We start from the raw sequence: 16,423 nt of genomic DNA, 5'->3' as shown, positions 1-16,423 counted from the left end.
TACAGGGTCATGCTATGCTGTGGTTGGTACAGGGTCATGCTACGCTGTGGTTGGTATAGGGTCATGCTATGCTGTGGTTGGTACAGGGTCATGCTATGCTGTGGTTGGTAAAGGGTCATGCTACACTGTGGTTGGTACAGGGTCATGCTATGCTGTGGTTGGTATAGGGTCATGCTATGCTGTGGTTGGTACAGGGTCATGCTATGCTGTGGTTGGTATAGGGTCATGCTACGCTGTGGTTGGTACAGGGTCATGCTATGCTGTGGTTGGTACAGGGTCATGCTACACTGTGGTTGGTACAGGGTCATGCTATGCTGTGGTTGGTACAGGGTCATGCTATGCTGTGGTTGGTTTTGGGTGATGCTACGCTCTGGTTGGTTTTGGGTTATGCCATGCTCTGGTTGGTACAGGGTCATGCCATGCTGTGGTTGGTACAGGGTCATGCTATGCTGTGGTTGGTACAGGGTCATGCTATGCTGCGTTTGGTTTTGGGTGATGCTACGCTCTGGTTGGTACAGGGTTCTGGTTGGTACAGCGTCATGCTACGCTGTGGTTGGTACAGGGTCATGCTACGCTGTGGTTGGTACAGGGTCATGCTACGCTGTGGTTGGTACAGGGTCATGCTATGCTGTGGTTGGTACAGGGTCATGCTATGCTGTGGTTGGTACAGGGTCATGCTATGCTGTGGTTGGTACAGGGTCATGCTATGCTGTGGTTGGTTTTGGGTGATGCCATGCTGTGGTTGGTACAGGGTCATGCTATGCTGTGGTTGGTACAGGGTCATGCTATGCTGTGGTTGGTACAGGGTCATGCTATGCTGTGGTTGGTACAGGGTCATTCTATGCTGTGGTTGGTACAGGGTCATGCTATGCTGTGGTTGGTATAGGGTCATGCTATGCTGTGGTTGGTATAGGGTCATGCCACGCTGTGGTTGGTACAGGGTCATGCTATGCTGTGGTTGGTACATGGTCATTCTATGCTGTGGTTGGTACAGGGTCATGCTATGCTGTGGTTGGTACAGGGTCATGCTATGCTGTGGTTGGTACAGGGTCATGCTATGCTCTGGTTGGTATAGGGTCATGCTACGCTGTGGTTGGTACAGGGTCATGCTACGCTGTGGTTGGTACAGGGTCATGCTATGCTGTGGTTGGTACAGGGTCATGCTATGCTGTGGTTGGTACAGGGTCATGCTATGCTGTGGTTGGTACAGGGTCATGCTATGCTGTGGTTGGTACAGGGTCATGCTATGCTGTGGTTGGTACAGGGTCATGCTACACTGTGGTTGGTACAGGGTCATGCTACACTGTGGTTGGTACAGGGTCATGCTACGCTGTGGTTGGTACAGGGTCATGCTATGCTGTGGTTGGTACAGGGTCATGCTATGCTGTGGTTGGTACAGGGTCATGCTATGCTGTGGTTGGTACAGGGTCATGCTACACTGTGGTTGGTACAGGGTCATGCTACGCTCTGGTTGGTATAGGGTCATGCTATGCTGTGGTTGGTACAGGGTCATGCTATAATGTGGTTGGTATAGGGTCATGCTATGCTGTGGTTGGTACAGGGACATGCTACACTGTGGTTGGTACAGGGTCATGCTATGCTGTGGTTGGTACAGGGTCATGCTATGCTGTGGTTGGTACAGGGTCATGCTATAATGTGGTTGGTATAGGGTCATGTTATGCTGTGGTTGGTACAGGGACATGCTACACTGTGGTTGGTATAGGGTCATGCTATGCTGTGGTTGGTACAGGGACATGCTACGCTGTGGTTGGTACAGGGTCATGCTATGCTGTGGTTGGTACAGGGTCGTGCTATGCTGTGGTTGGTACAGGGTCGTGCTATGCTGTGGTTGGTACAGGGTCATGCTATGCTGTGGTTGGTACAGGGTCGTGCTATGCTGTGGTTGGTACAGGGTCGTGCTATGCTGTGGTTGGTACAGGGTCATGCTATGCTGTGGTTGGTACAGGGTTCTGGTTGGTACAGGGTCATGCTACGCTTGTCGGTGTTGGTTGGTATAGGGTCGTGCTATGCTGTGGTTGGTACAGGGTCATGCTACGCTCTGGTTGGTACAGGGCTCTGGTTGGTACAGGGTCATGCTACGCTAGTCGGTGTTGGTTGATACTGGGTTCTGGTTGGTACAGGGTCATGCTACGCTAGTCGGTGTTGGTTGATACTGGGTTCTGGTTGGAATGGGCTGACGTTACGCTCTTGTTGACACATAAACTGGTGAAAGACGTGTTTGGGGTGATGATCCGGCTGTGAGGCGCCTTGTTGCTTGCTTGGCAGCCATCTTTGTTTTAGGCGGAGTGCAGGCACAGGGCTAATCCCTGACAACCCCCAGCAGAGTATCTCACCCATGCCAGTGCAACACTCTGCAGCTCCAGGCAGGGATGGGTTAATGCCGTTACTGCAGTCAGAGCTGCGCATTCAGCGGATTTCCCAGAATAGAATCCGACTTCTTATTTCCATCCAAAACAATGAGATTCCAGCAGTTGTGAGCCCCCTCCATCCGCCCCTGCTCCCCCCATCCGCCCCTGCTCCCTCCATCCGCCCCTGCTCCCTCCATCCGCCCCTGCTCCCTCCCTCTGGAATATCTCAAGGTCAGCAGCTTTGATCCAGGGGCCCCATGACGCCCGGGGAGGGGTGGGGGACCTGTAACCTGGGCCCCTGAGATTATCCCCATTAGGAGCCACAAGCGGTCCGGTCCCAGCTCATCCAGAACGGCGCCCCCCAGGCTGTGCCCTTGAATACTTACAGCAACGGCAGGAGCTGCAGAGAACATCCCCCAACTCTAAATATAGAAAGCAGAGGCCTTGCAGCAGATGCAGAGCAATTTGCCTGTGAGCGCCAACTGTGAAGAGTTGATAGTGTGCCAAGAGCTGCAGAGCATTGTGTATAGGTGGCTGAAGCTGCAGAGCATTGTGTATAGGAGTCTGGAGCTGCAGAGCATTGTGTATAGATGGCTGGAGCTGCAGAGCATTGTGTATAGGAGTCTGGAGCTGCAGAGCATTGCGTATAGGTGGCTGGAGCTGCAGAGCATTGTGTATAGGTGGCTAGAGCTGCAGAGCATTGTGTATAGGTGGCTGAAGCTGCAGAGCATTGTGAATAGGTGACTGGAGCTGCAGAGCATTGTGTATAGGTGGCTGGAGCTGCAGAGCATTGTGAATAGATGGCTGGAGCTGCAGAGCATTGTGTATAGGTGGCTGAAGCTGCAGAGCATTGTGTATAGGTGGCTGAAGCTGCAGAGCATTGTGTATAGGTGGCTGGAGCTGCAGAGCATTGTGTATAGGTGGCTGGAGCTGAAGAGCATTGTGTATAAGTTGCTGGAGCTGCAGAGCATTGCGTATAGGTGGCTGGAGCTGCAGAGCATTGTGTATAGGTGGCTGGAGCTGCAGAGCATTGTGTATAGGTGGCTGGAGCTGCAGAGCATTGCGTATAGGTGGCTGGAGCTGCAGAGCATTGCGTATAGGTGGCTGGAGCTGCAGAGCATTGTGTTTAGGTGGCTGAAGCTGCAGAGCATTGTGTATAGGTGGCTGGAGCTGCAGAGCATTGTGTATAGGTGGCTAGAGCTGCAGAGCATTGTGTATAGGAGTCTGGAGCTGCAGAGCATTGTGTATAGGAGTCTGGAGCTGCAGAGCATTGTGTATAGGTGGCTGGAGCTGCAGAGCATTGTGTATAGGAGTCTGGAGCTGCAGAGCATTGCGTATAGGTGGCTGGAGCTGCAGAGCATTGTGTATAGATGGCTGGAGCTGCAGAGCATTGTGTATAGGTGGCTGGAGCTGCAGAGCATTGTGTATAGGTGGCTGGAGCTGCAGAGCATTGTGTATAGGTGGCTGGAGCTGCAGAGCATTGTGTATGGGTGGCTGGAGCTGCAGAGCATTGCGTATAGGAGTCTGGAGCTGCAGAGCATTGCGTATAGGAGTCTGGAGCTGCAGAGCATTGTGTATAGGTGGCTGGAGCTGCAGAGCATTGTGTATAGGAGTCTGGAGCTGCAGAGCATTGTGTATAGGAGTCTGGAGCTGCAGAGCATTGTGTATAGGTGGCTGAAGCTGCAGAGCATTGTGTATAGGTTGTTGATGCTGCAGAGCATTGCGTATAGGTGGCTGGAGCTGCAGAGCATTGTGTATAGGTGGCTAGAGCTGCAGAGCATTGTGTATAGGAGTCTGGAGCTGCATGGCATTGTGTATAGGAGTCTGGAGCTGCAGAGCATTGTGTATAGGTGGCTGGAGCTGCAGAGCATTGTGTATAGGAGTCTGGAGCTGCAGAGCATTGTGTATAGGTGGCTGGAGCTGCAGAGCATTGCGTATAGGTGGCTGGAGCTGCAGAGCATTGTGTATAGATGGCTGGAGCTGCAGAGCATTGTGTATAGGTGGCTGGAGCTGCAGAGCATTGTGTATAGGTGGCTGGAGCTGCAGAGCATTGTGTATAGATGGCTGGAGCTGCAGAGCATTGTGTATAGATGGCTGGAGCTGCAGAGCATTGTGTATAGGTGGCTAGAGCTGCAGAGCATTGTGTATAGGAGTCTGGAGCTGCAGAGCATTGTGTATAGGAGTCTGGAGCTGCAGAGCATTGTGTATAGGTGGCTGGAGCTGCAGAGCATTGTGTATAGGTGGCTGGAGCTGCAGAGCATTGTGTATAGGAGTCTGGAGGTGCAGAGCATTGTGTATAGATGGCTGGAGCTGCAGAGCATTGTGTATAGGTGACTGGAGCTGCAGAGCATTGTTTATAGGAGTCTGGAGCTGCAGAGCATTGTGTATAGATGGCTGGAGCTGCAGAGCATTGTGTATAGGTGACTGGAGCTGCAGAGCATTGTGAATAGGTGACTGGAGCTGCAGAGCATTGTGTATAGGAGTCTGAAGCTGCAGAGCATTGTGAATAGATGGCTGGAGCTGCAGAGCATTGTGTATAGGTGGCTGGAGCTGCAGAGCATTGTGTTTAGGTGGCTGGAGCTGCAGAGCATTGTGTATAGGAGTCTGGAGCTGCAGAGCATTGTGTTTAGGTGGCTGGAGCTGCAGAGCATTGTGTATAGGAGTCTGGAGCTGCAGAGCATTGTGTATAGGAGTCTGGAGCTGCAGAGCATTGTGTATAGGAGTCTGGAGCTGCAGAGCATTGTGTATAGGTGGCTAGAGCTGCAGAGCATTGTGTATAGGAGTCTGGAGCTGCAGAGCATTGTGTATAGGTGGCTAGAGCTGCAGAACATTGTGTATAGGAGTCTGGAGCTGCAGAGCATTGTGTATAGGAGTCTGGAGCTGCAGAGCATTGTGTGTAGGAGTCTGGAGCGGCAGAGCATTATGAATAGGAGTCTGGAGCTGCAGAGCATTGTGTATAGATGGCTGGAGCTGCAGAGCATTGTGTATAGGAGTCTGGAGCTGCAGAGCATTGTCAATAGGAGACTGGAGCTGCAGAGCATTGTGTGTAGGTGGCTGGAGCTGCAGAGCATTGTGTATAGGTGGCTAGAGCTGCAGAGCATTGTGTATAGGTGGCTGGAGCTGCAGAGCATTGTGTATAGGTGGGTGGAGCTGCAGAGCATTGTGTATAGGTGGCTGAAGCTGCAGAGCATTGTGTATGGGTGGCTGGAGCTGCAGAGCATTGTGAATAGGTGTCTGGAGCTGCAGAGCATTGTGTATAGGTGGCTGGAGCTGCAGAGCATTGTGAATAGGTGACTGGAGCTGCAGAGCATTGTGTTTAGGTGGCTGGAGCTGCAGAGCATTGTGAATAGGTGTCTGGAGCTGCAGAGCATTATGTATAGGTGACTGGAGCTGCAGAGCATTGTGAATAGGTGACTGGAGCTGCAGAGCATTGTGTATAGGTGGCTGGAGCTGCAGAGCATTGTGAATAGGTGACTGGAGCTGCAGAGCATTGTGTATGGGTGGCTGGAGCTGCAGAGCATTGTGAATAGGTGACTGGAGCTGCAGAGCATTGTGTATAGGTGGCTGGAGCTGCAGAGCATTGTGAATAGGTGTCTGGAGCTGCAGAGCATTGTGTTTAGGTGGCTGGAGCTGCAGAGCATTGTGTATAGGTGGCTGGAGCTGCAGAGCATTGTGTATAGGTGGCTGGAGCTGCAGAGCATTGTGAATAGGTGTCTGGAGCTGCAGAGCATTGTGTATAGGTGGCTGGAGCTGCAGAGCATTGTGAATAGGTGACTGGAGCTGCAGAGCATTGTGAATAGGTGTCTGGAGCTGCAGAGCATTGTGAATAGGTGTCTGGAGCTGCAGAGCATTGTGTATAAGTGGCGGGAGCTGCAGAGCATTGTGAATAGGAGTCTGGAGCTGCAGAGCATTGTGTATAGGTGGCTGGAGCTGCAGAGCATTGTGAATAGGTGACTGGAGCTGCAGAGCATTGTGAATAGGTGTCTGGAGCTGCAGAGCATTGTGAATAGGTGGCTGGAGCTGCAGAGCATTGTGAATAGGTGACTGGAGCTGCAGAGCATTGTGTATAGGTGGCTGGAGCTGCAGAGCATTGTGAATAGGTGTCTGGAGCTGCAGAGCATTGTGTTTAGGAGGCTGGAGCTGCAGAGCATTGTGAATAGGAGTCTGGAGCTGCAGAGCATTGTGTATAGGATTCTGGAGGTGCAGAGCATTGTGTATAGATGGCTGGAGCTGCAGAGCATTGTGAATAGGTGACTGGAGCTGCAGAGCATTGTGTATAGGAGGCTGGAGCTGCAGAGCATTGTGTATAGGTGGCTGGAGCTGCAGAGCATTGTGTATAGGTGGCTGGAGCTGCAGAGCATTGTGAATAGGTGACTGGAGCTGCAGAGCATTGTGTTTAGGTGGCTGGAGCTGCAGAGCATTGTGAATAGGTGTCTGGAGCTGCAGAGCATTGTGTATAGGTGGCTGGAGCTGCAGAGCATTGTGAATAGGTGTCTGGAGCTGCAGAGCATTGTGTATAGGTGGCTAGAGCTGCAGAGCATTGTGTTTAGGTGGCTGGAGCTGCAGAGCATTGTGAATAGGTGTCTGGAGCTGCAGAGCATTGTGTATAGGTGGCTAGAGCTGCAGAGCATTGTGTATAGGTGGCTGGAGCTGCAGAGCATTGTGTATAGGTGGCTGGAGCTGCAGAGCATTGTGTATAGGTGACTGGAGCTGCAGAGCATTGTGAATAGGTGTCTGGAGCTGCAGAGCATTGTGTATAGGTGGCTGGAGCTGCAGAGCATTGTGAATAGGTGACTGGAGCTGCAGAGCATTGTGTATAGGTGGCTGGAGCTGCAGAGCATTGTGAATAGGTGTCTGGAGCTGCAGAGCATTGTGTTTAGGTGGCTGGAGCTGCAGAGCATTATGAATAGGAGTCTGGAGCTGCAGAGCATTGTGTATAGGATTCTGGAGGTGCAGAGCATTGTGTATAGGTGGCTGGAGCTGCAGAGCATTGTGAATAGGAGTTTGGAGCTACAGAGCATTGTGTATGGGTGGCTGGAGCTGCAGAGCATTGCGTATAGGAGTCTGGAGCTGCAGAGCATTGTGTATAGGAGTCTGGAGCCGCAGAGCATTGTGAATAGGAGTCTGGAGTAAGAGAGCATTGTGTATAGGAGTCTGGAGCGGCAGAGCATTGTGTATAGATGGCTGGAGCTGCAGAGCATTGTGAATAGGAGTCTGGAGCTGCAGAGCATTGTGTATAGGTGGCTAGAGCTGCAGAGCATTGTGTATAGGAGTCTGGAGCTGCAGAGCATTGTGTATAAGTGGCGGGAGCTGCAGAGCATTGTGTATAGGAGTCTGGAGCTGCAGAGCATTGTGTATAGGTGGCTAGAGCTGCAGAGCATTGTGTATAGGTGGCTAGAGCTGCAGAGCATTGTGTATATGTGGCTGGAGCTGCAGAGCATTGTGAATAGGTGGCTGGAGCTGCAGAGCATTGTGTATAGGTGGCTGGAGCAGCAGAGCATTGTGTATATGTGGCTGGAGCTGCAGAGCATTGTGAATAGGTGGCTGGAGCTGCAGAGCATTGTGTATAGGTGTCTGGAGCTGCAGAGCATTGTGTATAGGTGGCTGGAGCTGCAGAGCATTGTGTATAGGTGGCTGGAGCTGCAGAGCATTGTGTATAGGTGGCTGGAGCTGCAGAGCATTGTGTATAGGTGGCTGGAGCTGCAGAGCATTGTGAATAGGAGTCTGGAGCTGCAGAGCATTGTGAATAGGTGACTGGAGCTGCAGAGCATTGTGTATAGGTGGCTGGAGCTGCAGAGCATTGTGAATAGGTGACTGGAGCTGCAGAGCATTGTGTATAGGTGGCTGGAGCTGCAGAGCATTGTGTATAGGAGTCTGGAGCAGCAGAGCATTGTGTATAGGAGTCTGGAGCGGCAGAGCATTGTGTATAGGTGGCTAGAGCTGCAGAGCATTGTGTATAGGAGTCTGGAGCTGCAGAGCATTGTGTATAGGTGGCTAGAGCTGCAGAACATTGTGTATAGGAGTCTGGAGCTGCAGAGCATTGTGTATAGGAGTCTGGAGCTGCAGAGCATTGTGTATAGGTGGCTAGAGCTGCAGAGCATTGTGTATAGGAGTCTGGAGCTGCAGAGCATTGTGAATAGGAGTCTGGAGGTGCAGAGCATTGTGAATAGCAGTCTGGAGCTGCAGAGCATTGTGTATAGGTGGCTGGAGCTGCAGAGCATTGTGAATAGGAGTCTGGAGCTGCAGAGCATTGTGTATAGGTGGCTAGAGCTGCAGAGCATTGTGAATAGGTGACTGGAGCTGCAGAGCATTGTGTATAGGTGGCTGGAGCTGCAGAGCATTGTGTATGGGTGGCTGGAGATGCAGAGCATTGTGTATAGGTGGCTGGAGCTGCAGAGCATTGTGTATAGATGGCTGGAGCTGCAGAGCATTGTGAATAGGTGACTGGAGCTGCAGAGCATTGTGTTTAGGTGGCTGGAGCGGCAGAGCATTGTGAAGAGGTGACTGGAGCTGCAGAGCATTGTGTATAGGAATCTGGAGCGGCAGAGCATTGTGTTTAGGTGGCTGGAGCTGCAGAGCATTGTGGATAGGTGGCTGGAGCTGCAGAGCATTGTGTATAGGAGTCTGGAGCTGCAGAGCATTGTGTATAGGTGGCTGGAGCTGCAGAGCATTGTGTATTGGTGGCTGGAGCTGCAGGGCATTGTGTATAGGTGGCTGGAGCTGCAGAGCATTGTGTATAGGAGTCTGGAGCTGCAGAACATTGTGTATAGGAGTCTGGAGCTGCAGAGCATTGTGTATAGGTGGCTGGAGCTGCAGAGCATTGTGTATAGGTGGCTGGAGCTGCAGAGCATTGTGTATAGGTGGCTGGAGCTGCAGAGCATTGTGTATAGGTGGCTGGAGCTGCAGAGCATTGTGTTTAGGTGGCTGGAGCTGCAGAGCATTGTGTATAGGTGGCTGGAGCTGCAGAGGATTGTGAATAGATGGCTGGAGCTGCAGAGCATTGTGAATAGGAGTCTGGAGCTACAGAGCATTGTGTATGGGTGGCTGGAGCTGCAGAGCATTGTGTATAGGTGGCTGGAGCTGCAGAGCATTGTGTTTAGGTGGCTGGAGCTGCAGAGCATTGTGTATAGATGGCTGGAGCTGCAGAGCATTGTGTATAGATGGCTGGAGCTGCAGAGCATTGTGTATAGGTGGCTGGAGCTGCAGAGCATTGTGTTTAGGTGGCTGGAGCTGCAGAGCATTGTGTATAGGTGGCTGGAGCTGCAGAGCATTGTGTATAGGTGGCTAGAGCTGCAGAGCATTGCGTATAGGAGTCTGGAGCTGCAGAGCATTGTGTATAGGAGTCTGGAGCTGCAGAGCATTGTGTATAGGAATCTGGAGCCGCAGAGCATTGTGTAAAGGTGGCTGGAGCTGCAGAGCATTGTTTATAGGAATCTGGAGCCGCAGAGCATTGTGTATAGGTGGCTGGAGCTGCAGAGCATTGTGTATAGGAGTCTGGAGCCGCAGAGCATTGTTTATAAATGGCTGGAGCTGCAGAGCATTGTGTATAGATGGATGGAGCTGCAGAGCATTGTGTATAGGTGGCTGGAGCTGCAGAGCATTGTGTATAGGTGGCTGGAGCTGCAGGGCATTGTGTATAGGTGGCTGGAGCTGCAGAGCATTGTGTATAGGAGTCTGGAGCCGCAGAGCATTGTGTTTAGGTTGGCTGGAGCTGCAGAGCATTGTGTATAGGTGGCTAGAGCTGCAGAGCATTGTGTATAGGAGTCTGGAGCTGCAGAGCATTGTGTATAGGTGGCTGGAGCTGCAGAGCATTATGTATAGGTGGCTGGAGCTGCAGAGCATTATGTATAGGTGGCTGGAGTTCCAGAGCATTGTGTATAGGTGGCTGGAGCTGCAGAGCATTGTGTATAGGTGGCAGAGCATTGTGTATAGGTTGGCTGGAGCTGCAGAGCATTGTGTATAGGTGGCTGGAGCTGCAGAGCATTGTGTATGGGGTCAGATGCAGAGCCTTGCAGAGCTTTGTGTTCCGCTGGAGAGTAACATGTGTGCAGCTAGAGGGAGGTTAGGGCACCAATCAGCAGTCGGGTCTCTACTGCGGCTCGGTAGCTGCCCTGTGATTGGCTGCTCTGGGGGAGTTCTGCACTTTTACACCTGTTAGTGAATCGCAGTGCGAGTCTTGTGATGGTAACGATTCCTTGTGGAGGATGATGGGGGTGCTACTGCAGTGTGTAGTGTGACCTACCTGCATATCTATACGCTGCAACCCACAGCCCACCAGGACCCAACAAAATCAGTACACGGCGAGCGCGGCTACATCAGTACACGGTGAGCGCGGCTACATCAGTGCACAGCGAGAACAGCTACACCAGAACACGGCGAGCCAAGCTACATCAGTACACGGCGAGCCAAGCTACATCAGTACACGGCGAGCCAAGCTACATCAGTACACGGCGAGCCAAGCTACATCAGTACACGGCGAGCGCGGCTACATCAGTACACGGCGAGCCAAGCTACATCAGTACACAGCGAGAACAGCTACACCAGAACACGGCGAGCCAAGCTACATCAGTACACGGCGAGCCAAGCTACATCAGTACACGGCGAGCCAAGCTACATTAGTACACGGCGAGCGCAGTTACATCAATTCACAGCAAGAGCGGCTACATCAGTACATGGCGAGCACAGCTACATCAGTACACGGCGAGCGCGGCTACATCAGTACACGGCGAGCGTGGCTACATCAGTACATGGCGAGCACAGCTACATCAGTGCACAACGAGCGCAGCTACATCAGTACATGGCGAGCACAGCTACATCAGTACACGGCGAGCGCGGCTACATCAGTACACGGCGAGCGCAGCTACATCAGTACACAGCGAGAGCGGCTACATCAGTGCACAACGAGCGCAGCTACATCAGTACACAGCTAGTGGCGCTACATCAGTACACAGCGAGCTTGGCTACATCAGTGCACAACGAGCGCAGCTACATCAGTACACGGCGAGCGCAGCTACATCAGTACACAGCTAGTGGCGCTACATCAGTGCACAGCGAGCGCAGCTACATCAGTGCACAACGAGCACAGCTACATCAGTACACGGCGAGCGCAGCTCTATCAGTACACAGCTAGTGGCGCTACATCAGTGCACAGCGAGCGCAGCTACATCAGTACACAGCTAGTGGCGCTACATCAGTGCACAGCGAGCGCAGCTACATCAGTGCACAGCGAGCGCAGCTACATCAGTACACAGCTAGTGGCGCTACATCAGTACACAGCGAGCGCAGCTACATCAGTACACAGCGAGCGCGGCTAAATCAGTACACATCGAGCGTGGCTACATCAGTACACAGCGAGTGCAGCTACATCAGTAAACGGCGAGCCAAGCTACATCTATACACGGCGAGCGCAGCTACATCAGTACATGGCGAGAACAGCTCTATCAGTACACAGTGAGCGTGGCTACATCAGTACACAGCCAGTGGTGCTACATCAGTGCACAGCGAGCGCAGCTACATCAGTGCACCACGAGCGCGGCTACATCAGTGCACAACGAGCGCAGCTACATCAGTACACAGCTAGTGGCGCTACATCAGTACACAGCGAGCGCGGCTACATCAGTGCACAACGAGCGCAGCTACATCAGTACACGGCAAGCGCAGCTCTATCAGTACACAGCTAGTGGCGCTACATCAGTGCACAGCGAGCGCAGCTACATCAGTGCACAACGAGCGCAGCTACATCAGTACACGGCGAGCGCAGCTCTATCAGTACACAGCTAGTGGCGCTACATCAGTGCACAGCGAGCGCAGCTACATCAGTACACAGCTAGTGGCGCTACATCAGTGCACAGCGAGCGCAGCTACATCAGTACACAGCTAGTGGCGCTACATCAGTACACAGCGAGCGCAGCTACATCAGTACACAGCGAGCGCGGCTAAATCAGTACACATCGAGCGTGGCTACATCAGTACACAGCAAGCGCAGCTACATCAGTACACAGCTAGTGGCGCTACATCAGTACACAGCGAGCGCGGCTACATCAGTACACAGCGAGAGTGGCTACATCAGTACACAGCTGGTGGCGCTACATCAGTACACAGCGAGCGCAGCTACATCAGTGCACAGCGAGCGCAGCTACATCAGTTCACAGAAAGTGGTGCTACATCTGTACACAGCGAGTACCTCAACATGTATACATGGAGTGCAGCTACATTGATAAACCCTTTGTACAAGCCCTGCTGGGCATGTTAGTGCACCTACCTTTCTCAGAGAGGTGGGTTGTGAAGTCGGTACGGTGTCTTGCATACTCGCCCTCCGCAGAACAGAAGCCATCCTTCACCTTTTTCACTAGGAACGACCTTGGCATTGTTCCTTGTCGCCTCCAGAGGTGAGAGGTCAGGGGGAGGTGAGGGTCAGAACGGTGAAGAGAGGTGAAGGAGGGACATTCAGCCGCAGATCTCCTCCAGCCTCCTCACACAGCGGCCACAATGTTCTTCTGCAGGTCAGAGGCCCTGCATGGGGCAGAGGATGATGCTGCAGCCCTCTCGAGGCGGGGGTCCTCTGCTGGGCACCATCAGGTCTGCGGAGTTCAGCACTGGACAGCAGCCACCCCTAAGCTCCGGGCAGGCTCCAGGCTTCAGCACTGGACAGCTCCCAAATCCAGCGTCTGCTGCATCTCCCTCCAGTTGTGATCCTCGACGTTATCGCATACACTGCTATGTGGGGGTCTTGCATACACTGCTCTCTGATGTGGGGGTCTCGCACACCTCCCTCTGATGTGGGGGTCTCACACTTGGCTCTGTGATACAGGGGTCTTGCACACCTTTTCTTGTGATGTTGGGATCTCTTACATCTTCTGCTGCGATATGGGGGTCTCACACACCTTGCTTTGTGATGTAGGGGACTTGCACACCTTGCTTTATGATATGGGGGTCTTGCAGTTTTGTGGAGATCTCGTTCCCTCTGCTCTTTGTTGTAAAGCTCTCACTCCCTCTGTTCAGTGTTTTGTGGAGGTCTCATTCATCCTGATACATATTAAAGGGGTCTTGCTTCCCCTGTTCAGCATTATAGGTTCTAATTCAGCATGTTGCGTACGGTGCAGGTCTCGTTTCTCTGCTCTATACGGTGGAGGTGTCGCTCTCTCAGGTCTGTATGGTGCAGGTCTCGTTTCTCTGCTCTATACGGTGGTGTCGCTCTCTCAGGTCTGTACGGTGGAGGTGTCGCTCTCTCAGGTCTGTATGGTGCAGGTCTCGTTTCTCTGCTCTATACGGTGGTGTCGCTCTCTCAGGTCTGTACGGTGGAGGTGTCGCTCTCTCAGGTCTGTACGGGGGAGGTCTCGTTTCTCTGGTCTATACGGTGGTGTCGCTCTCTCAGGTCTGTACGGTGGAGGTGTCGCTCTCACAGGTCTGTACGGTGGAGGTCTTGTGTCTCAGGTCTGTACGGTGGAGGTCTTGTGTCTCTGGTCTGTATGGTGGAGGTGTTGTCTCTCCGGTTTGTATGATGGAGGTGTTGTCTCTCCGGTTTGTATGGTGGAGGTGTCGCTCTCTCGGGTCTGTATGGTGGAGGTGTCGCTCTCTCAGGTCTGTATGGTGGAGGTCTCGTCTCTGGGGTCTGTATGGTGGAGGTGTCGCTCTCTCGGGTCTGTATGGTGGAGGTCTTGCTCTCTGGGGTCTGTATGGTGGAGGTGTCGCTCTCTCAGGTCTGTATGGTGAAGGTGTCGCTCTCTCAGGTCTGTATGGTGGAGGTCTCGTCTCTGGGGTCTGTATGGTGGAGGTCTCGCTCTCTCGGGCCTGTTTGATGGAGGTCTCGCTCTCTCGGGTCTGTATGGTGGAGGTGTCGCTCTCTCTGGTCTGTATGGTGGAGGTCTCGTCTCTCGGGTCTGTATGTTGGAGGTCTTGCTTTCTCTGATCGGTAAGCTGGAGGTCTCATGTCGGATTCAGCTGCTCCGTGCTGGTAGTCTCACTGAGCCTATGTCCTCTCTGTGCCTCATGGTGGTTGTCTCTTTCAGCCTGCTATGTCTATTTCTGTCTCTGTTCCCTCGTCCTGTGTCTGTAGACTCCTCCTTCTGCCTGCGCTCTCCCCCTCATCCCTTCTCCATCCTCCTGGTCCAGGGCTCAGGGTGTCTGAACGCTTTCCAGTCCAGATGCTCGATTTAAAGGGCTGTGATCAGCTGCTGCAGGGCGGCCGGGGGTCATTCCCGGGGGACCTCACATCTGTATCTCTGCTGCTCAGCTCTGCAGTTGGAATCTCTCTGGAAAAAAGAAGGGGAAGTGGAGCCGGGAGGAGCGAGTGCTGCTCCCCAATCCGGGCTCCTTTGTCTTGCCCCCTCTTACATTGTGTATCTCTAGGTCCTCAGTCTCCCAGAAGATGAAGCCACTGGTGACCTGAGGCGCTGGGGTCAGCCTGGGTTCTCTACTGTACAAGCAGTGGATACAAGGGGCTTGGGAGATCCCCAGAACCTGGACCCGATCACCGGCTCCTGGGATTATCCTAAGAAGCCAGAACCTGCTTTCTTTGGGTCACAATGTGCTGAGGGACAAGGATGGGCAGATGCTCCTGCAGCCTCCAGACTACTACCCCCAATCTCCACACAACATCCCCACAATCACCCTTTTGATCATCCTCTTCTTCTTCATGATCATCATCAATATTTTTATGATAATCAAACTTCTTCTCATCATGAACAACATCTTCATCATCTCCTCATTACTTGAGAGAGTAGTCATCATCCTCTTTAGTCCTTATCATCATTAAAGGTCCTGACCGGGAATAAAACAAAAGTTATATATTTCTTTGGTTAGGGGCTAAAAAACAATGAACTTCTTATTCTCACCCTCCAGCGATGTAATTGTGGCAGCCTCTACACACGGTGTGACCCCGGCAGTGTCTACACGCGGTGCAGCCCTGGCAGTCTACACATGCGGATCAACCCCTGCAGTGTCTACACGTGGTGCGGCCCCGGCAGTGTCTACACATGCGGAGCGACCCCGGCAGTGTCTACACATGCGGAGCGACCCCGGCAGTGTCTACACATGTGGCGCAACCGCGGGAATGTGTACATACGGCGCGACCCTGGTAGTGTATACACACGGCGTGACCCCGGCAGAGCACACCATCCCGGTAGTAGGTGCAGCCCAGTAGTAGATGTAGCCTGGTAGTAGGTACAGGCTGGTGCAGCCCGGCAGTAGGTGCAGCCCGGTAGTAGGTGCAGCCTGGTAGTAGGTACAGGCTGGTAGTAGGTACAGGCTGGTGGTTGATGCAGCCAAGTAGTAGGTGCAGCCCGGTAGTAGGTGCAGCCCGGTAGTAGGTGCAGCCCGGTAGTAGATGCAGCCCGGTAGTAGATGCAGCCTGGTAGAAGGTGCAGCCCGGTAGAAGATGCAGCTTGGTAGAAGGTGCAGCCCGGTAGTAGATGCAGCCCGGTAAAAGGTGCAGCCCGGTAGTAGGTGCAGCCCGGTAGAAGATGCAGCCCGGTAGTAGATGCAGCCCGGTAGTAGATGCAGCCTGGTAGTAGGTACAGGTTGGTGGTAGATGCAGCCTGGTGGTTGATGCAGCCCGGTAGTAGGTGCAGCCCGGTAGAAGGTGCAGCCCAGTAGAAGGTGCAGCCCGGTAGTAGGTGCAGCCTGGTAGAAGGTGCAGCCCGGTAGAAGGTGCAGCCCGGTAGAAGATGCAGCCCGGTAGAAGATGCAGCCCGGTAGTAGATGCAGCCCGTTAGAAGGTGCAGCCCAGTAGAAGGTGCAGCCCGGTAGTAGATGCAGACTGGTAGTAGATGCAGCCCGGTAGAAGGTGCAGCCCAGTAGAAGGTGCAGCCCGGTAGTAGATGCAGCCCGGTAGAAGGTGCAGCCCAGTAGAAGGTGCAGCCCAGTAGAAGGTGCAGCCCAGTAGAAGGTGCAGCCCGGTAGTAGATGCAGCCCGGTAGTAGATGCAGCCCGGTAGTAGGTTCAGCCCGGTAGTAAGTGCAGCCCGGTAGTAGGTGCAGCCTGGTAGTAGGTACAGGCTGGTAGTAGGTACAGGCTGGTGGTTGATGCAGCCGAGGAGTAGGTGCAGCCCGGTAGTA

At 53.2% G+C, this 16,423-nt stretch overlaps 1 protein-coding gene across 1 annotated transcript in view; it reads right to left on the bottom strand.

Moving 5' to 3' along the window:
- The window catches only part of SCRT1 (scratch family transcriptional repressor 1), a 30,056-nt gene extending 15,421 nt beyond the window's left edge, over nt 1–14,635 (bottom strand). Inside the window, exon 1 of the mRNA XM_072131821.1 lies at nt 12,631–14,635. Coding sequence (XP_071987922.1) covers nt 12,631–12,736 — 106 coding nt within the window. The 5' untranslated portion in view covers nt 12,737–14,635. The remainder of the gene's footprint in view (nt 1–12,630) is intronic.
- Nucleotides 14,636–16,423: the final 1,788 nt, after the last annotated feature.

Source organism: Engystomops pustulosus, unplaced genomic scaffold, assembly GCF_040894005.1.
Source record: "Engystomops pustulosus unplaced genomic scaffold, aEngPut4.maternal MAT_SCAFFOLD_146, whole genome shotgun sequence".
Classification (NCBI taxonomy): Eukaryota; Metazoa; Chordata; class Amphibia; order Anura; family Leptodactylidae; genus Engystomops; species Engystomops pustulosus.
This window is presented reverse-complemented; position numbering and strand designations above follow the sequence as displayed.